Here is a 21,027-nt window from a genome sequence, read left to right on the forward strand (position 1 = left end):
ATCAACCTCCGCACCGGTTTCAAGTCTCCAGTCCTCACTTTTTAAGCCTGCTTTCTCTCTGCCCCCAACTGTTTCTCCTCTTCCATTACTTCTTTTCATTGTCTTGTTCTCACTCTGCGTTCCACCTAACGTATTCTTCAGAAAGTGCAAATTTGGTGAGTTCTCCTTGAAATGCAAACAGAATCCACCATTCATACTGATAAGTAAACTCTGACCTCTGGCTCTCCCCACCCCTAATGTCTCAGGCTCCATCTGCTCCATCACCTTAGCTCTGAACTGCAGAAAGGGAAAGCTTGCAACCTTATACAGGTACAAAGGAAACAACATCACGGTTTATTCTTTGAAAGCTGAGGCTAAGGAGAGCATCACCATCCTTTAATATACAGTTGTATGCAAGGAAGACAAACAAATGAACAAACAAGACTGGTGTCCCTTTGGGAACGTCCAAGGAAGCCAAGGATATTCTAGCAACCTCCCAGGTGATGCCCAGAGAGGTCTTTTGAAGACGAGCTTTCCAGTAGTGTGTGTGTGTGTGTGTGTGTGTGTGTGCGCGTGTGCGTGTGTGTCTTTCAGTGTCACATCATCAGAAAGAACAGGCACACCCAGAGTGCAAAGACGGGGAGCGAGGAGGGGTGACACGAGACACCCAGGCCACGTGATCCAAAGCCTTCAGTCCGAATCTGCTCAGGGCACTCGGGGTGCCTGTCATATGGCTTGATGCAGCCTGCGTAGGCCAGGACATGGGCAATGTAGTTCTGCTCCTGGATGCCGTGGAAGAGATGGGCCATGGGTCCCTGCGCCATGATGGCAACGTCCTCTCCGCCGTGGGTCTCGACGTCCAGGGGCACAGCTGCCTGCTGCCGGTAGTCCTTGTCCTCTGGATGGGAGAGAGGCGGGAGGTCAGTCTAGACTTTTGGACAGTGGCTCGGCGGCATTGCGTGAGCCCATAGCACCCGGGGGGCAGTAAGATGGGGCTTGTCAGGAGTGGGGCATGGAGGGTGAAGGAGCCCACCGCAGTACCCCTGTGCACCAAAGGAGAAACAAGCTCCCTTGGCCGCAGCACCACGCAGGATCAGGGCTGATGGAGTTCGTTCATCTGAGCACCTGGCGTGCCCATGCCCAACCCCGAAGGCCAGCCCAGCTGCGGCTTCCCTTGATGAGGGAGCTATAATGGGGGCGCCTGGTTGCACCCCCTTGGAAAATGCACCTGGGGCAACACCCCCCCCCAGCACCCCTACGCCATGCCACTGTAGTGGCTCCCAAATTTCTGCGGGCCACCAGCCCCTGGGTTGCATAAGCTCATCCCCAGTGCCCCCTACCCCCATCAAAAGCATTCTTTGCATAACCCGCTAAGGAAAATAACACAAATGGAATTCAAAGCATTAATAGCCATTTCTCTAGGAGAAAGGAACTAGGAGAACAATCTGCAACTGGGCAAAGCACCGCGGGGCAGGGATGGTTGCATGCAGAAACTCAGGCTGGGGTCAGTCCTCAGAGGGAAGGGCTGCTAGGCCCAGGATGTGAGGGAAGGTGCGACAGAATGATCCATGTTTGAACCCACACTCAGCCAATGCAAGAAATGGTGTTGGCAAATGCTGATATAACACTGGTCCTGCTAACTAGGGATGGTGGGAGTTGTAGTCCAAAAACAGCTGGAAACCCTGGACTGGCTTATGCAAACCAGCCTGACCGGGCTATCTAAGTGCAGAGCCATTAAGGAACAACGGCTCGCCAGGTACTGAGGCATAACGGGCCAAAGAACTGTCCTTCCCCCCGGTCCTGTCACAGGAAAATGTGTCCTTTTTAAAATCTAAAGGCGTTTCTGGGAACAAAAAAAGGAGAACTTCATGGCTGGAAGAGGCTGCACTGAGAGACTGGGAGCCATAACTGACTGCTGCTTTGGACCCAAGCCTGCTGAAGCTATGAGAGGGGCAATGAGAGACACTCTTGTGGTATAATGTTCCACACCCCCTCCAGGTGTATATAGGTGTAAAATAAACCATATATCTTAAAACACTACAGTCTCTGACGTGTCTGAATTCCCAATGGAAACACGACCATGGGTAGGCACCTGAAATCCCCTGGCATCTTGTCACTGCTCAACAGAGATTGGGGGTGGCATGCAACTGCTGTAACACTGGTGTCAGAAGTTGAATCAGTGTTTTCTCTGTATATACTGGCGGGCGGAATCTGCTCTCACCTGCATTTTCAGCTTGCCACCAAACCCTTTTCTTGTCTGCCCAATCAAGAAAGAGTCCCAGCTTCTCCTATTCTGCACCCGTTTTCACTTCTCCCCCCTCCTTTGTTGCACCCCCCCTCACACACAGACCACCCCAATGCTAACCAGTTGCATCTTCCCCATCCCACACGGGGAACCTTTTTCAGCCCTTCCTATCCTGCAGCCACCTTGCACACCCCTGCTTTTTGAAACACCCCCCCCCCCCCAGTCCATAAGCGGAGTTACTTCTGCTGAGCTCCGCATCCAAAAGCTCTGCATACCGATAGCCTCGGAGCTGACATCTGGGCGGCTGCCATTCCTGAGCTTGTACCCAGGTCCATTCCCATAGAGGATACTGGTGAATGCCAGCTTGTCTTTCGCTTGCTTGGGTGCCAGGCCTGTGGAGAAACACAGACGAAAGAAAGACACACTTACAGCAGAGAGGAATCAGTGGGAGGAGGGTCTCAGGCTGGCCGGATGAATAAATGCGCATTTACTTCAGCCCCAAACCAGGTCCCCTCCAGATATTTTGAACTACAATTACCAACATCTGTATGATGCTGATGTTAATGGGAGTTGTAATCCAAAAGACCTGGAGAGCACCTGATTTATCTGTTTGTCTCTCACCATTTTTTTTATAAAAAAAAGAGAATGCAAATGTCCTGGTTTGGCTAATCTTAGTCAATTCTCCTTCCTCAGAGGGAGAGGCTTCCAGATCTGAGGACAGGAGAGGCCAAATTTACATCATATATAAATAATGAAGTGAAACCATATTAAACAGCCATGGTGGCTTCCCCCATGGAATTCTGGGACTTGTAGTTCTTTAAGAGTGCTGAGAGTTGTTAGGATACCCCTACTCCCCATCATAGAGCTACAATTTCCAAAGTTCTCTGAGAAGAGGGGTTTATTGTTTTCTTCTGCTCTAGAGAAGGGATATTCTGATTAAACACCAGGAAGAATTTTTTTAAACTCTAAAAGCCATTTAACCATGGAACAGACTGCCATGGGAGGTGGCGGACTCTCCTTCCTTGGAGGTTGGATGGCCATCTGTCATGGAAACTTTAGTTGATATTCCTGCATTGCAGGGGGTTGGACTAGATGTCCATTGGGGACCCCTACACTTCTATGATTCTCAGACTACCCTGGGAATTGTGCTGGAGGGGCCTTTTGCCTCCTTCCTTATGTTCTTATCTGTGCGCTAAAATCCAATTCGTTACAAAAGTCATTAGTTGAAAAGGTTTAACAGAAACTGGGTCCTTCTGGGAAATCATATGGGCTAGAAATTTGCTTTCAAGTTTTAAAAAGGGCAGTTCTGTTTCTCAGAAGCGATGTGATTCCTAGCGCAGTTCACACCCACGAGAATTCCTGCATTGCAGGGGTTGGACTAGATGACCCTCGGGGTCCCTTCCAACTCTACAGTTCTAGGATTCTATGAATTCTCGTCCTGGTAGCTCAGAGTATTTTGAGACTAAGACTTCCAGAAGAGGTGGGAAAGCTTCTCTGCATTGCCCATTGCCTCTGAGATAGGGAGAAAAGTCTCCCTCTTCAAAGAACCTAGAAACTTATTCTCACCAAAGATGTTGTTGCCCCGGGGTGTGTTGCCCCCTAAGGTGAAGACATGCGAGTGGTCAGCTGTGACCACCATGAGAGTTTCTGAGGCGTCAGTCAGCTCCACGGCTCTCTCCACGGCCCGGTCCATCATCACAGTCTCGCTCAGGGCTAGCTTGGCTCTGCCTTTGTGATGCCCGTGGTCAATCCTGCCTCGTAAAGGAGAAAAAGCACAACATATCAATAACTTTTTCTCCCCGCAAAAGACACCAACCACACTGTTTCAAGCTCATGACCGAACATTCCCCCAAACATGAAAAGTAGGGTGTCAGGGAGAAAGGTTCTAGCGCAGGTGTCGCCAAGCCAGCGCTCATGGGCACCCTGGCACCCTTCAAGGCTTCCAGTGCTGCCCCACACAGAGCAGGTGACCCAGTCTCTGAGCGTTCATTTTTAAAAATTGAGCCTCTAGCCCTCCCAAAATGAAAGCTAGGAGGTAAAATGTGCAGGTAACCTACAAAGTGGAATGAGAGCGGTGTGGTATATTTTTCCTGGTACCAAACAATGTTCCCTGTTGCTATTAGGCAGCAGGAGCAGCAGGGTGTGAACTCCATACGTCAGGACCAGAAAGAAATATCTGACTTCCCATAGTAAGCATGGTCAGAGGTGATCAGAGTGGTTGTCTCTCTAGTTTCGTGTTCTGCCAAATGTTCTGTATGGCGGCCATCTTGTGTCCTGACACACGTTCTGTATGGCGGCCATCTTGTGTTCTGCCCAGCCTCACAGCTGCCACTTTATACTACAGTGGAACCTCGGTTTATGAACACCTCGGTTTACGAATTTTCAGTTTACGAACGCAGTGGACCCATCTGGAACGGATTAATTCACTTTCCATTACTTTCAATGGGAAAGTTCGCTTCAGTTTCTGAACGCTTCAGTTTATGAACAGATTTCCGGAACCAATTACACCCATGCTTCGGGTTAAGTACGCTTCAGGTTGAGTACTCCACGGACCCGTCTGGAACGGATTAATCCACTTTCCATTACTTTCAATGGGAAAGTTTGCTTCAGTTTATGAACGCTTCAATTTAAGTACTCCGCGGACCGTCTGGAACAGATTAATCCACTTTCCATTACTTTCAATGGGAAAGTTTGCTTCAGTTTATGAACGTTTCAGTTTATGAACAGACTTCCGGAACCAACTGTGTTCATAAACCGAGGTACCACTGTATGCCACAGGCCCTCCATGGCAGCCATTTTGTGACTGCCTGCCCTAGCACTCTCTCAAAATTCGAAAAAAAAATGCCCAGATTGGCAGCTCCTGTCTATAGCATAACCTGCTACAGAAAAGTGCTCGTTTCCTAGGCGGAGGGAACCATTTTGTTTGTTCGGAGGACCACCCAGTCACGTCAGCCTCGAGCATAGCTGCCAAGTTCTCCCTTTTTTTAAGGGAAATTCCCTTATGCTGAATAGGCTTCCTTGCGAGAAAAGGGGAAACTTGGCAGCTATGGCCTCAAGCTGCAACCCAGAGTTACGCAGGTTCGCTGCCCTAGCCAACACGAGGCCTGCCAGTCCCTCCTCAGTTTCAACAGGAGCCGGTGCCGGTTCCCTCCCAGAGCATAGTGGTCGCCATTTCATCCCCAGGGTTGTCTGCTGCCCCTTTCAAGACGGAGAACGAGGATACTCATCTTCCACAAAGAGGAAGAAGCCGTTGGGGTTCCTGCGCAGGATCCGTATGGCCTTCTCCGTCATCTCCACAATGGAGGGGTCCGTGTTGTTGTCGCGATCCAGCTCGTACGCCATGTCGTGCGGCTCAAAGAGGCCTAGCGGATTGGATCAGAGAAAGTGAGCGTCACTATGGCAGGAGCCTGACAGAGACGAGGGAACGTTACGTTTTCATTATCATTGGCTATTCAGATTGGTGCGTGGGCCCAGTTGGCATTTGCTCCCGACGGGGCCTTTTCAGTGGTGGCTCCCTGTTTGTGCAATTCCTTCCCTGGGTGAAGAGCACCTGTCTCTCTCACGCAGGCATTTTGATGGGTGAAAGACAATGTTCCTGGAAACCCTCAAATCATTGGGCTGGGAGAAGGCGATTGTTGCTCACCGTTTAAAGTATATATATATCACCCTGGGCCATAGGTGCCAACTCCCTGGGGCCCTGGTTGCCTGAGCACCCACAAAATTCCCCACAAAAGGGCCAAGCACCCACAAATTTCGGGGCCACAGCCCTGGGCACCCACAGTCATGGGACTAAGCTGGCACTCCTTTCCTGGGCTCCTGGGATTTTCTGATGGAGGGCAGTATGCAAATTTAATAAAATTAAAATAAATGCATAATAATAATAATAATAATAATAATAATAATAATAATAATAGGGACAGGGCAGCCCCTTTGATATGGTCCATGGCTTCTCCTCACCCCTGGCTACGACTGCCCATGAATTAGGTTGGAAAAATTGCTTTGTGGTTTTTTTTGTTCTTTTTTGAGAGTGGGCGTTAATGGGGATGGCGGCTGCAGAGAGAAATTTATTAGGCAGAGTAACAAGTGCAGAGAGAGAAAGAGATGATTCCCTGCCTCAAGGAAATTTCAGTTTAATGTTGATTGAGTGGGAAATTAATGAAAGGACACCTTTGGGAAGCCTGCAGGCAGGACCAGAGCACAAACAGAAGTTCTCTCCACCCTTGCGATTCCCAGCTCCTGACATTCAGGCAGATTCTGCCTCCAACAGTGGGCTTGGACATTTCCCTTGTGGCTAGGAGCCTTACCCTGCATGAATCTGTCTAATCCGCTTTTGAAACCATCTGAGTTGGTTGCCACCACCGCATCTTGTGGCAGGGAGTTCCATAGTTCAACTTTGGGCTCAATCAAGATTCGACTTGTCCCACCACTTCCCCCCCGGGGAAATCTGCTGTTTACCGCTGAATCGTAGCAAATGCCAATTGGGTTTTCTCCAGATTGGTGTTTATTTTGATTTAGCGCTAAAGAGCGGGATTTCCAAAGGAAAACGGCCGGGGGAAACACTGTATTGATTGGACCGTTGCTTTCATGGCACAGGACAAGTGGGAGTGTGGACAAGCCCCATGGGCTGTGGACTGAGGTCCAGCTCTGAGGGCCTTCTGGCAGTTCACTCGCTGCGAGAGATGAGGTTACAGGAAACCAGGCAGAGGGCCTTCTCGGTGGTGGTGCCCACCCTCCCATTAAATGTTAAGGAGATAAAGAACTATACAGAAGGCAGCCCTGTATAGGGAAGTTTTTAATGTTTAATGTTTTATTATGTTTTATATGTGCTGGAAGCTGCTCAGAGTGGCTGGGGCAACACAGTCAGATGGGTGGGATACAAGTAAATAATAATAATAATAATAATAATAATAATAATAATAATAATAATAATTCCAACATTCAGTTTCATTGTCCAAGAGTCCCCATATTATGGGAAAGGGAGAAAAGCTCTCCCCCCCCTCACATTCTCCATACCATGCAAAGTTTAATCTATCATTTCTCCTATGACTCCCCTTTTCTTTCTTACAAATAACTTTGGGGGTGTGAAACCCTAAAGTAATAATAATGATAATAATAATAATGATAATAATAATAATGATAATAATAATAATATGATCATTTACAGTAATACCTCCGCGAACGTCTGCCTTGTCTAGCATCCATTCTGGCGAACGTTCGCAGCAAACCTGGAAGTACCAGAACGGGTTACTTCCAGGTTTGCCGCTTGCGTATGCGTAGAAGCACTACTAAATCACGCTTTGCGTATGCGCAGAAGTGCAAACCACTCCGTGTGCAGACGCAGCGCTTTGCCCTGCATTCATTTCAGCTAGCGACCAGGGCTCTGGAATGGATCCCGGTCGCAAAACAAGGTACAACTGTATACCCCGCCCATCTGGCTCGGACTCCCCAGCCACTCTGGGCGGCTTCCAGCACATATAAAAACATAATAAAACATCAAATATTTAAAAAGAAACATTTGAAAAGTAATGTTCCTAAGGGGCAAAGGGGCATAAAATGCTGAATAAAGGCAGTGTACACTTAATTACCGTAGGACCCTGCGTGTGTTTCATGTGCATTATACAAATGTGACACTAGGTGACAATAGTGAGCTAATGGCAAATTCAATATATTTTTCGAAACTTTTTTTTACAAAGCATTTTTGCAGCGTTTTTTTATATGTGTCTAGATTCCACCTTAGTGGCTCATCTTGTCTGCTGTTTATCTGTGTCCAAACACAATCTCTCCCTGCACTGTTCACATTCCCTTGCAGGGTGTCAGGAATCAGGAAAAGTTTGTCCCCTTCCTCTGACCAGTAGGAGAGAAACAGGAAACCCCCATAGTACTCTTACCCATAAGATGGTTGGTAGAGTTTTCATTGACGGAGGCCAGGCCTGTTTTATTCCAGACATACTGAGCTCCCTAGAAACAAATACGGGGTCCATAAACACCAGGAATCAACAGCATATTCATTAACCAGGTGCCCTCTTGATGTCTTGAACTACAATATGAGCTCCAGTCCAGAACATCTAGAGGGCGGAAGAGGCTGCATTAAACAGGTACAATAAGTGGATATATTTCCATTTTTGTTATGATTACCATTTAAAGCATGTTTGCCCTATTCTTCAGCCCAACAAAGGCTCCCAGAGTGGCTTACAAAGATCACCAACAAGACAGATTCTGCCTTCAGGCTTAAAATCTAAAAGGAACAGCACAAAAGGAAAGCAAGATTGGGAGGGAGGAAGAAGAAAGCAGGCAGTCGTTCTTGGTTACAGGCTGGAAATGAAGAGAGTTCAAGGAGAGGAGGAGTGAATGTTTTCTCTAAGCCACAACCAGGGGTCCCCCCTGCCCCCTGCCCCCCATCCCGCTGGTCTCCTAGCCCTTCCCCAATTCCCATTACCATCCTGTTGCTCAACCACATTTCAATGAGGTTCAGGCCATCCTTCCTGGTCCCGTTCTGTTTCGGATGCTCTGGGTCACTCATGTTCCGGGGCATCATGAATTTCCGCCCTCCTCCGAGAATCACCTGCCAATGTGAATAAGGCACCATCACTGTTCAGAGAGCATGGCCAGAGTTATTTGTCCTTGGAATTTTTATCCCGCATTGCAGGGGGTTGGACTACATGAACCCTTAGGGTCCCTTCCAGCTCTATCATTCCTCCGGCCAGGGCCCTGAATGGGACTCCCTGCCTCGAGCAGCTCTACACCTGTGCAGCCACTCACATTGATGTCTGTGTTGTGCACCAGCTGATAGGCAATGTCCTTGCAGCCTTGGCTGGCGGCCTCCTTCGACATGTTGACGTCGCCGTACCACTCGCGGCTGGCCGAATGGGCATAGGCGGCAGCTGGAGAGGCATGCTGCACACGGGTGGTGGTCACAATCCCCACAGACTTCCCTGTGAGGAGGAGAGGGCATGTGGGAAGCAGGCTTGGAAAGAGGGGGATAGGAATGGGGCTCCCCCCGCCCCCTCCACCCTCCCCACCATCCCCACTGCTGCCGGTTGGGGCGCCGTCTCTTGTGCTTCGGCTACCTGAGGCAGTTGCTTCACCCCACCTCAACAGCAGAGCCGTCTCCCTCAGGAGGTGGTCGACTCTCCTTCCTTGGAGGCTGTTCAGCAGAGGTCGGATGGCCATCTGTCATGGATGCTGTAGCTGAGATTCCTGCATTGCAGGGGGTTGGACTAGATCAGGCATCCCCAAATTGCGGCCCTCCAGATGTTTTGGCCTACAACTCCCATGATTCCTAGCTAACAGGACCAGTGGTCAGGGAAGATGGGAATTGTAGTCCAAAACATCTGGAGGGCCGAAGTTTGGGGATGCCTGGACTAGATGACTCTTGGGACCCCTTCCGACTCTACAATTTTAAACTTCCAAACTGTCATTTTGGAAAGAACGATGCATCCATTGGCATGCCAGCATGCATTGGGTCAGACACTGAGGAGAGATAACCTTTGAAGGGTTTAAAGTGGCAGGGAGTAGTCCTGCCGTGGGACCCAACATGACTTTAAGACAGACCCTTGTTATCTGTCTCCTTCATAGGAGGGTCATTGGGAAAGGCGTGGAAATGGGAACGCTAAATAAGCAGCGGGTTGGACCAACACTCCTTCGGGGAGGAGTTTTTGCCTGCCTTCCAATAATATACATGCTTTTTTTGCATGAAGAGCTACATTGCAAAATTCAGAGAAATGCAGATTTTAGGAGGCAGTTGCTTTTCTGTTCCTGTATTTGGGAAATCAAATCAAATTTCTCTCCCACATTTTTTAGGGTGTTTTGAATATTCTGCTGGGAGCCACCCAGGGTGGCTTTTATTTTGCCCTAGATGGGCAGGGAATAATAATAATAATAACAACAACAACAACAACAACAACAACAACAACAACAACAACAACTACATGGAGAAGGAGCTTCCAGCCCTGGAGAAAGGAGGATCTTTGTCAATGCCCTCCCATCCGACCCACAATCTCTCCCTCTTTCTCTCAGCTCCTACCTGACAATGTTGCCCGATGCAGCACAGAGTGGACTTCGTTGCCAAAGGTGGTGTTGCATTGGCCCAAGGTGGCACGAGCACTCAGGCCCAGGGTCTTAGCATTGGCCTTCACCCCGCACAGGTAGGCAGTGGCGGTTCCGGCACTGTCAGGCACCTGCCGGTCCACATTGTACGTCTGCCGATAGAAAGGGAGAGATGCCGCGATTCAGGGAGGCCTGGCACAAGATTGGCAGGCGGCTGTGTAGCAAGGGGCCAGGAGCACATCCTGAGAAATGTTACAGGAAAGGGATGTTTAGCCGCTGTCCAGGAGGATATTTCTTTGTTAAGGATTCTGGGAATTGCAGCTCAATTAGGCCAGCACCCTTAAACTACAATTCCCAGGATAATAATAATAATAATAATAATAATAATAATAATAATAATAATAATAATTTTTATTTATACCCTGCCCTCCCCAGTCAAAAACCGGGCTCAGGGCGGCTCACACCAACAGAATTACAATAAAACTTAAAAACAATTAATTAAAATACAGATTAAAATACAGTATTAAAATTTAAAGTGCAGCCTCATTTCAAGTAGTCCATAAATCCAAGCCATGAGGGAGGAAAACACAGGGGTCAGGCTGAGTCTAACCCAAAGGCCAGGCGGAACAGCTCTGTCTTGCAGGCCCTGCGGAAAGATGACGAATCCCGCAGGGTCCTGGTCTCCTGGGAAAGAGCGTTCCACCAAGTTGGGGCCAGTACTGAAAAGGCCCTGGCTCTAGTAGAGGCCAATCTAACCATCTTATGGCTCGGGATCTCCAGAATATTGTTGTTTGTGGACCTTAAGGTCCTCCGCGGGGCATACCAGGAGAGGTGGTCTTGTAGGTACCATAGGTAGGATACTCCATGACTGTTCATTGGATCATAGAATCATAGAGTTGGAAGGGACCACGAGGGTCATCTAGTCCAACCCCCTGCAATGCAGGAATCTCAACTAGATTGGACATGACAGATGGCCATCCAGCCTCTGCTTTAAAAATGCCAAGGAAGGAAAACCCACCAGCTCTTGTGGGAGTCTCTTCAAATGTCAAACACATATTACTGTCAGAAGGTTCTTCCTGATGTTTAGGGGGAATCTCCTCTCTTATAACTTGAAGCCATGGATTCGAGTCCTACCCTTTGGAGCAGGCGAAAACAAGCTTGTTCCCTCTTTCATATGACAGCTCCTTAAATATTTGAAGATGACTATCATATCTCCTCCCAGTCTCCGCTTCTCCAGGCTCAACATGCCCAGCTCCTTCAACCATTCCTCATAAGGCCTGATTTCCAGACCCTTGATCATCTTGGTCGCCCTCCTCTGCTTGTCAACATCCTCTTTAAATTGAGGAGCCCAGAACTGGACACAGGACTCCAGGTGTGGTCAGGGTATGGTCTCACTCCAGGTGTGACCTTGGAAGGGGCTGGACTCTCCTTCCTTGGAGGCTTTTAAGCAGAGGTTAGATGGCCACCTGTCAGGGATGCTTTAGCTGTCATTCCTGCATTGCAGAGGGCTGGACTAGATGACCCATGGGGTTCCTTCCAACTCGGCAGCCCTATGATTCTGTGAGCTAAGGCTGCAATTCCTAGGCACACTTACCTGGGAGAAAATCCCAGGTAAAGGCTTGATGGGAGAGAGGGCTTGAAAAATAGGCAAACTGGGCCCTATCCCTGAACTGGCTGAGGGCGAACACAGCAGCGTGCAGAGGCACTCTCTTCCTTGGCACAGGCTCCCACCTTGGACAAGGCGACGTAGGGGAATCTCTCCATCGCCAGCACACTCTCTTCCCCGGAGCCTCCTGCCAGCTGGCCCTTGTAGATTCGGGCGGCTGTGATGGTGGGCACCCCCATGCCTGAAAGGGCAGAAGGAGGGTCATTAGAAGAATTGTCAAGGGGCTAAACAAATGGGTGGAGCAGGTTCGTTGCCTGCTCGTGGCTTCTCCCAAAGGATCCTGGGAGCTATAGTTTGCTAAGGGTGCAAAAATGGTACAACAGTGCTTTAAATGTATGGAGCGAATGTGGCCTTTGTCCTTGCTGGAAAGAAAGGGACATATTTCATATTTTCCCCCTGTTACAGAAGCACATCATTAACTTTCACCCTCATTAATGACACTAGCCTCCGCCAGTTAATCAACTGCAACTTAAGTTGATTAATCTACTAATTAAAGCTTACAGCCCTGGTGGTATAAATAGACACTATTGCATTAAGCAAGACCATGGTCTTGCTTAGCTGGTCCATTATTTACTATCTCCTTCAGGTGGTGGTGAACTCTCCTTCCTTGGAGGTTGGATGGTCACCTGTCATGTCCAATCTAAGTTGAGGCATTGCAGGGGGTTGGACTGGATGACCCTTGGGGTACCTTCCAACTCTAAAGTTCTATGATTTTTTGTGAATTTGATGTGGTTTGTAGCAGTGAGTGCCAAGCATTAAAATGAATCGGTTTTAGCAGAACCAAGCACTGTGCTACGGTAAAGTCAAGGGTAAATGGATTAAGAGCCACACTCAGTTTCTTATTTATTTCTAAATAAAAGCATCGCCACTAACAGGCTGAGCTAAGGATCAGCAATTTCCTTTTCCAGATCCTGTGCTATGAACCCGCTAGGTGACTTTAGGCAAGACACCCTCAATCGCAGAAATGTGGGGGTCAATGGGATAATCCTGGCCCACATTACAGGGTTGGTGTTAAGGGTTACAAGAATAGATGTGAAATCCTTGAAGCACTTTGTGAAATACTAAGGGTCACCATCGGCAGCTGTGACATATCAACTTATACATGTGTATACATTGAAAGGTAACTCACAGAGCAGTAAACGTAAGTGTGAAGAGAATCCTGGCGGCAAGGATGTCGTAAGAGTCAAGATGTCTGGCAAGACTTGTGAAGGAATTTGCTGACACTGACAGATGACTCTAGGGCCTCGCTCCTCCTCAAAGCCCGTGTCTGTGATATTACTTTTGCTCTTCTGATAACACTGCTGCTTAGCTACCTTTTCCTTACTGCGGGGATTAATTTCTACTTGACGTGCAGAGCTAAGGCAAGGAAACACCTCTATAATAAGCCTGTGTAACTTATAGGGCCGTGGATTCCAATTTTGTGGTTTCCCAGCAAGTAAAAACTGTCTTAAAACATCGCGGCTGGTGCAGTTAATTGAAGAAAATCCACTAAGTGTCTTTTTGTTGCTGAGAGTTTTGTCAAACCGCTGGACATTGAAATCTGTATTTTATTTTATTTATTTTTTAATCAGCTCAATTAATGTCTCCACCCACCAACCCCCACGTGGGTAGAGGGGAATACCCTTCAACATCTCTCTAATGAAAATAGGGATGTCCTGTATAATAATAATAATAATAATAATAATAATAATAATAATAATAATAATAATATTTATGCCCCCCCCAACTGACTGTTGCCCCAGCCACTCTGGGCGACTTCTAACATATATAAAAACCTTATAAAATATCACACATTAAAAAGCTTCCCTAAACAGGTCTGCCTTCATATGTCTTCTAAAGGTTGCATAGTTACTTATCTCCTTGGCTCAGGAGTTGCATAACTCCAACATTACTCCCATGAGAAAAGGGACATCCTAAGGGAAAGCGGGACATTCCGGAATCAAAACAGAAACCAGGATGGCTTCTGTAAAACCAGGGCTGTACCAGGAAAAGAGGTTCTGGAGGGGCCAGCCTCTTGGGATGCTCCTGTGATGGCCTCAGATAACCTGGAGGCATGCAGAAAAAGTTGGAGGTTATATGCTTCCCTACAAGAAATGTGCAGAAAACTCTGCACAGCCTTTCGCTTCTGCACGGAAGCGCATGGGCCACTGGGAGCTTTGGGTCTCCGTAGCACTTGGCTCTCCTCGCCTCCCTTCTCGGATCCAGGAGTCTCCCCCATCCCGCCACCAGTCCCTAAGATAAGCTGCCAGAGGGCGGAACGACCTGGCAGTCAATGGCCTGCAGTGACCCAGAGAGCCTCCCACCTGCGAGGGATGATGATGAGTGGGTCTTGGCGAGGTTTGCGGCTGCTCCTCCGCCTGCCAAAATCCACTTTGCGCAAACTCTGGGTTGAGTTATGCGGCGACGGCTCTCTGACGGCGCCAGAGGCAACGGCCAAAGGGTGTAAATCAGCTTGGTGAAGGGGAGCTGGAGAGTGGCAGGAGGGAGTCTGGGCCTCACCTTAGAGAGGAGGAGGAAGAGAGGGCTGGACCCCTGCCTGGTGGACCTTCGCTGGCGGTGCTGAGCCAGAGGGAGCAGAGAGAGGGGAAATGCTCCCTTTGGAACTCAAGCACTGGGCCAGGGTTTTGAATCACAGGGACACAAGAGGCTGCCTTATACAAAGTCAGACCCTTGCTCCATCTAGCTCAGTATTGTCTACACTGGCTGGCAGCAGCTCTCCAAGGTTTTGGGCCGAACTCCACCTGGAGATGGCACCCAGGGATCTTCTGCCTGCAAAGGCAAATGCTCTATTGTTGAGCAAAAGGTTTGGTGCTGCTTCTTGACTCAAACTGGGGTCCAATTGTGTCCAAACAGAGATGGAAACTTGCTCCTTGAACTCGGGGAGCATTGCACAAAGTTTGGCTACAATAGCTAAAGAAGTGTCCAGGTGCACAGCAAATGGACAAACAACTTTGAAGAATATATAGTAGAATTGTGTGTGTGTGTGTGTGTGTGTGTGTGTGTGTGTGAGAGAGAGAGAGAGAGAGAGAGAGAGAGAGAGAGAGAGAGAGAGAGAGAGAGAGAGAGAGAGAGAGAGAGAAACTGGGGTGGCAGCAGACCATCCAAGTGTCCCTATTTTCCAGGGACAGTCCCAGATTTACAGAAGCTGTCCTGGTTTCTGATTTGATCCTAGAGTGTCCCGCTTTTCCTAGGGCAGCCCTATTGTCATCGGAGAAATGTTGAAGAATATCTGACCCCCAAACCATCTGTTTAGGGAAGTTTTTTTTTAAAAAAAAAAGTTTAATGTTCCATTATGTTTTTATATATGTTGGAAGCTGCCCAGAGTGGCTGGAGCAACGCAGTCAGATGGGCAGGGTACAAATAGTAAAATTATTATTAATGGAATAAAAGGTAAAGGGACCCCTGACCGTTAGGTCCAGTCACAGATAACTCTGGGGTTGTGGAGCTCATCTCGCGTTATTGGCCGAGGGAGCCGGCATACAGCTTCCGGGTCATGTGGCCAGCATGACAAAGCCGCTTCTGGCGAACCAGAGCAGTGCACGGAAACACCATTTATTTTCCCGTCGGAGCGGTACCTATTTATCTACTTGCACTTTGACATGCTTTCGAACTGCTAGGTTGGCAGGAGCTGGGACTTTCTATTGCTTTCTATTCAAAAGGAAGTCCCAGAGATGGCAATGGGACTGGCCTAGGATGGCAGCCTGGTACCCTCCACCAGCCTCAATGGACAAAAAAGTATGTGCACGTTTCCTATTTAGGTCTGCTTTAATTGGGTCAGGATGGTTAGAGTGGTCCTCTGCTACCCAAATTAGCATGGCTGGTTCTGGTGGCAATGTGTAGATATGGACTGGGAAAAGATCCAAAATTCAAATGTTTGCATTTGGCCTTATTATTACATTTCTCTCCCACCTTTCCTCTGAGGAGCTCAATGTGGCATTCACACTTCTCCCTCTTTTATCCTCACAGCAACCTTGTGAGGTAGGCTCAGGTGAGAGGCAGTGACTCAGGAAAGGTCACTCAGGGAACTCCATGGCCGAGTGGGGATTGGAACTCTGCTCTTCTGGGTCTTAGTCCAAAACTCTAAGCTTTTGCTTCACAGATTTGGAGACCCACCCACGCCCCATAGTTGTGTGCACCTATAAATCTGCCCCCAGACCCACTCTGGGGTGCGCAAGCTTGTACACCCATGTGCAAACTCACCGTCTCCTAGGAAGAGAATGACGTTCTTTGCTCGGTGGTTCATGGGTGTCAACTTGAGTGCTGATTCCAGGGTCTGCTTGGCTTTTATGTTCCAATATTCTGGGTCCTTTTCCTCTTCTAGAAGAACCAGGGGAGGAGAAAGTTACTGCTCTCTATGCCTTTGTGTTTTGGATTGGCTCCCTCCGTATGTGGTAGCCGGTCTGAGTGAAAACTCAGCTTCTGCCTAACACAGGGATGAAGCACATTGTGGGTCTCCAGATATTCTTGGACTCTAGCAGCCACCCCACCATTGGCCATTCTGGCTGAGTTAGATCCCCTCACATCTGGGTACAGGTTCCTCAGGACTGGCCTAAGGCATTCAACTGTGGAATCTGATTTCTTAAATTTTGAAGCTGAAAGTGGGGCAGGGCACCAATCAAGTGGACTTGAAGTAGCACAAGGGGTCTCTTAGGGAAGTCTCTTTCAGAAATGTCTCTATTCCTCTCCAGCTCCTGCCCACATGTTTTTGCTTCCCAAATCCCACACTTCAACTCAACCATCCTTGAATCTTATCTCCTTGGCACCGGGACGCCAAGGATATGCCTCTCCCCCAGCACCAGATTTAGGGGGGTGGGGGCAGTTCCACCACCAGGGTGCGAAGCCCAGGAGGCACAAAACTGAGAAGATCCATAATTGAGAAGATTCCTTTGAGGGCACCAAATTTCGGCGTCCCATTACAAAAGATTGCAAATGTCTGCTGCTGCTCTCCCCCTTTGAAGCTCGGAGCTGTGTATACATTTGGGAAGGAGCAGCTCATTTGCCAAGGACATGATAAGCCCTTGGAGGCAATTTCCCCAAAGGAAATAGCCCCTTCAAAGACCAGAGCACCCCAATTGACATTCCTCACTCAGTCTTGGCAGCCACTAACTGGGACAGCAGTGAGCTAGCGGTGGCTAGAGTATGATGGCGACCTTCCACAGATGATGGCAGTCTACCAGATGCCAGGAACTCAGACGGACAGAAGGCTACCATCACCTTTGTGGCCTGCTTGCCAGGCTCCTAGGGGAATCTGGATGGAAGCTGACTGTCACAAAGAAAACACAGTTGGAAAGTTCTTATGTCCTTAGGTAAAAGGGGCCAGAGGCAGTTAGGTTGCTTTAGTCTCCAAACTTAATGAACATGCAATGATTGTGAATGGGCAGAGCTCTTCTGATGTTCTTGTGAACCCTTAGGAAATGAGATTCTAAAATTGCCCCATTAGCCTTTGCTTCCTGTGTTTGGAGGGAGGGGGCTTGTGAATTGCCCATCCCAGGGAATTCTTATCAGCAAGGCTGCATGGGATCAAGAGATCCAGTTGGGACCTGACCTCACAAAGAGCAAAGGTCACAGGCATCAGTCGCCTGGTTCCTAGCAAAACAGACCCTGCCCATTCACAACCCTTGGGTGCTCATTAATCACCCATTGATCAGGGGTTCGCCTTTTAACTGACTGAGCCTCTTCGCTTAGGTAGAGCTGTGCGATAGGCAAAGGAATCAAATAGGCAGAGCATCCTCATTTGTTGCTTATAAAAAGTGCCTGATATGCACAGACTCATTCATCCAGGGGAGAGGAGTGTGGGCAGAACTTATTTATTTTTAATGACAATTTATGTCCCATTCTCCCTCACCGAAGGACAGATAACAGCCTAAAATGCAATAAAACCATGTTGAATACCCAATAATTAAAACGACAATTATTAAAACTTCATCATCCATAAAGAAAGTTCGGGGGAGGGGAGAGAGAATCATATTCCTTCCCTTTCTCCCCCCCCCCCCACACCAGATTTCAGATCCCACACTATGATCCCTCAGAAGTCCTGCTTCTCTGCCCACCTTCCTGGTGCAGCTGGCATGGAACACTCAGCCAAACCATGAATGATCAAGGGAAGCTCTGCATGCCCGCAATCCCTTTTCTATGCAGCCAGGTGCCCCCCAAACTCCCGTCCTTTGCCTCTGACCTCCCACCTCCCAACTTTGGGCAGGCCTTGTTTGTGCCAACGTCCCCAGAACCTGAAGCAGATCAGTGTGCATAAGGACATAAGGAAAGTCTGGTTGCTGGACCAAGTCGATGGCCCACCTAGTCCGGCATCCTCTTCTCACGGTGGCCAACCAGATGCCTGAGAGAAACCAGGAAGCAGGGACTGGGCGCAGCAGCCACTCTGCCCACCTGTCGTTCCCAGCAAGTGGCATGCTGATGCTGGAGAGAGTGCTGCACGGCAACCATATAACCCAGGGGCAGGCAACCTAAGGCCCGTGGGCCGGATGCGGCCCAATCGCCTTCTCAATCCGGCCCACGGACGGTCCAGGAATCAGCGTGTTTTTACATGGGTAGAATGTGTGCTTTTATTTAAAATGCATCTCTGGGTTATTTGTGGGGCATACGAATTCGTTCATTCCCCCCCCCCAAAAAAAAGTCCGGCCCACCACACGGTCTGAGGGACGGTGGCCCGGCCCATGGCTGAAAAAGGTTGCAGACCCCTGATATAACCATTGAGCATCTCCTCCTCCTCCTCCTCCTCCTCCATCATGGATTTTTCTAGTCCTCTTTTAAAGCCACCCAAGTTGGGGAGGATCACCGTATCTCGCAGTAGCGAATTCCATACTGGGTGTTGTATGGGTCTTCTCTCTGCCCACTTTCTCCACTCATCACACATCCGCGACATTTTGCTTCCCCCAAACTGAGCCTCGGTCAAAGTGCAGGAGGCTCGACCAAGGTTGTCCTCTCAGACTGCTGGTTCCCTGCCCACACACTTCCTTTCTTGAGGGTCAACTGTACCGCCATTCTTTGCAACTTTGCATTGTGATGGAAGCCACTGACTGATTTCCTGCACAGTCTTGTTTGGCCCAGTTTGTTCCACAACCCTCTTGTGGATATTTGCAGAGGATAACACAGGAACCATCCCAGCAGAGTGACTGAAGCAGCAATGCCTTGCAAATCTTGCCCAACATCCTCTTTAAACAAGACCAGACCGGACCATAAGATACCAACTGGAAGGAAGTGGACAATTTGTTTCCAGGATACGCTCTGTGCATTGATGCAACTTCTCTGAGAAAGAAAAAGCACAATTTCTGCAAAAGTAAAACCTGGAGTGGGGAGAACCTTGTGAGTTCGCCTACTGATCTCAGCCTATTTTTTGATGATTATTATACTGTATGGGCTGGGTTTTACATTCTTGCTTTATGATTTGGGCTAACACAACTTTCCTCCGTTTTGAAGAATGCTCAAAATACCTGCCCTCACCCTCCCTGCTTAGCAAAGGTTGGCAACAGAGCAAAGCGGGACACAGACTTTCTGCAAACTAAGAAACTGTGTAGATGAAGTCGTGCCTCTGATTTTGGACCTGTGCTCCTGTTCTTCTCGTAAGCAGCATCACTACCTTTCCTTAAGAATGCTAGATGAGCCTTGCAGCTGGATCAGGCCAAAGGCCCATCCCATAGGGTATCCTGCTCTTGCAGTGGCTGACCTGCCCTAACAGCTACATGGGGAGCAGGGACTCAAATCCTTCCAAGCGTACAAACAGCAAATCAACAAGAAGCACTATTAAAAACAACATCAAGTTCTCAGACATTCAAATGCAACAGGACAAAATGTATAAAACCAGCAGAAGCTAGGCCCCCCTTAAGCTTGCTTTATTTTTTAAGAGAAGTCAGCAGCCCAAAGCCCAGAGGCGTAATTTCCTTGGGCTGTGATTGAAAGCAGAAGCTGGTTCCTTTGCTCGGGGAGTCAGAAGTCAGGATCCCTAAAAGCAGGCAGGCAGATCCCCAGAACATGGCACACTCGCCTCTGCCCTAGCCAGATCATCACAGCTGTGCAGAAAACAAAGCCAGCTTGAATGCTTATATTACAGAACAGCCCTTTCCATGGTTGGGCTTTGAATGTCCACAGAAGACTCTCTGCTCTCATCAGATCAAGCACCCACTGATTTAGATGAAGTTTATTTCCAAGTGAAGCAGAGGAAGGCCATAGCTCAGTGGCAGAGTGTCTGCCTTGCATGTAGAAGGTCACAGGTTCAATCCCTGGCGTCTCCAGGTAGGGTCGGGAAAGACTCCCTGGCTGAAATCCTGGCAAGCTGCTGCCAGTCAGTGCAGACAACATTGATCTAGAGGGGCCCACAGGTCTGAAATTGTATAAGGCAGCTTCCTATACTCTCTCTCTCTCTCTCTCTCTCTCTCTCTCTCTCTCTCTCTCTCTCTCTCACACACACACACACACACACAACAACAACAACAACAACACTCTTTTCCAGAAACTTGGGCTGGTGGCCAATTTGGGTCCAGAAGACCTTCTCCCAAGCTGTGAAACAACAACAGATAACTTTGCTTCTCACCTAAGGATGCGGCGGAGAGGCAGACACAGAAGCAAAAGAGAGACTGGATCCTCAGGGCAGCCAGGGGCTTCATCCTGCAGCCAAGCAAAGGATGGAAAGAGTCCCTGATGAAAGCTGGAGCTTCTGAGGCTCTGGGGTTTTTATGCTCCTCCTCTCACCTTTGGACCCAGGGGGGCGCGGGGCCAAAAGGCTGGGAGGGGTGGGAAAGGAAATGAAGATGACGTCCCATCCTCTGTCCTGAGAGAAGAACCGGTAACTGCCCACAACACAGTTTCATCACAGTCTACAGTGGGGAGAGCTTTTTTTCTGCTGAATTGGCCAGCCTATCTGTAGGCTTCAAGGCTCCTCCCAGACACCTCTTCTGAAAACCAGCTCCGGAAGGAAATCAAAGGCTACAGCCCTGTTGAGGGTCCCACGCAGTCACTTGAAGGTTTCTACGAAGAGAGAGAGGGAGTCTTCCTTCTGTGGGCCCAGCCAGTGGAGAGACAGGCGGTTTGGGTCCTCTAAGACACAAAGGGTGCCCCAGAGGTCACTGCAAAGCTCATG

General features: G+C 48.8%; 1 protein-coding gene across 1 annotated transcript; it reads right to left on the bottom strand.

Moving 5' to 3' along the window:
• Positions 1-301: 301 nt before the first annotated feature.
• LOC118093567 (alkaline phosphatase) lies at positions 302-21,027 on the bottom strand. Its single transcript, XM_035132948.3, has 11 exons — positions 20,482-21,027; positions 16,137-16,253; positions 12,002-12,117; positions 10,248-10,422; positions 8,984-9,156; positions 8,661-8,786; positions 8,113-8,182; positions 5,452-5,586; positions 3,791-3,982; positions 2,500-2,616; positions 302-877 (listed from the first exon to the last, which is right to left on the bottom strand). The coding sequence occupies exons 1-11, from the start codon at positions 20,552-20,554 to the stop codon at positions 576-578; spliced, it is 1,596 nt and encodes a 531-aa protein (XP_034988839.2). The 5' UTR covers positions 20,555-21,027; the 3' UTR covers positions 302-575.

Source organism: Zootoca vivipara, chromosome 5 (assembly GCF_965207765.1).
Source record: "Zootoca vivipara chromosome 5, rZooViv2.hap1.1, whole genome shotgun sequence".
In the NCBI taxonomy this organism is placed as follows: domain Eukaryota; kingdom Metazoa; phylum Chordata; class Lepidosauria; order Squamata; family Lacertidae; genus Zootoca; species Zootoca vivipara.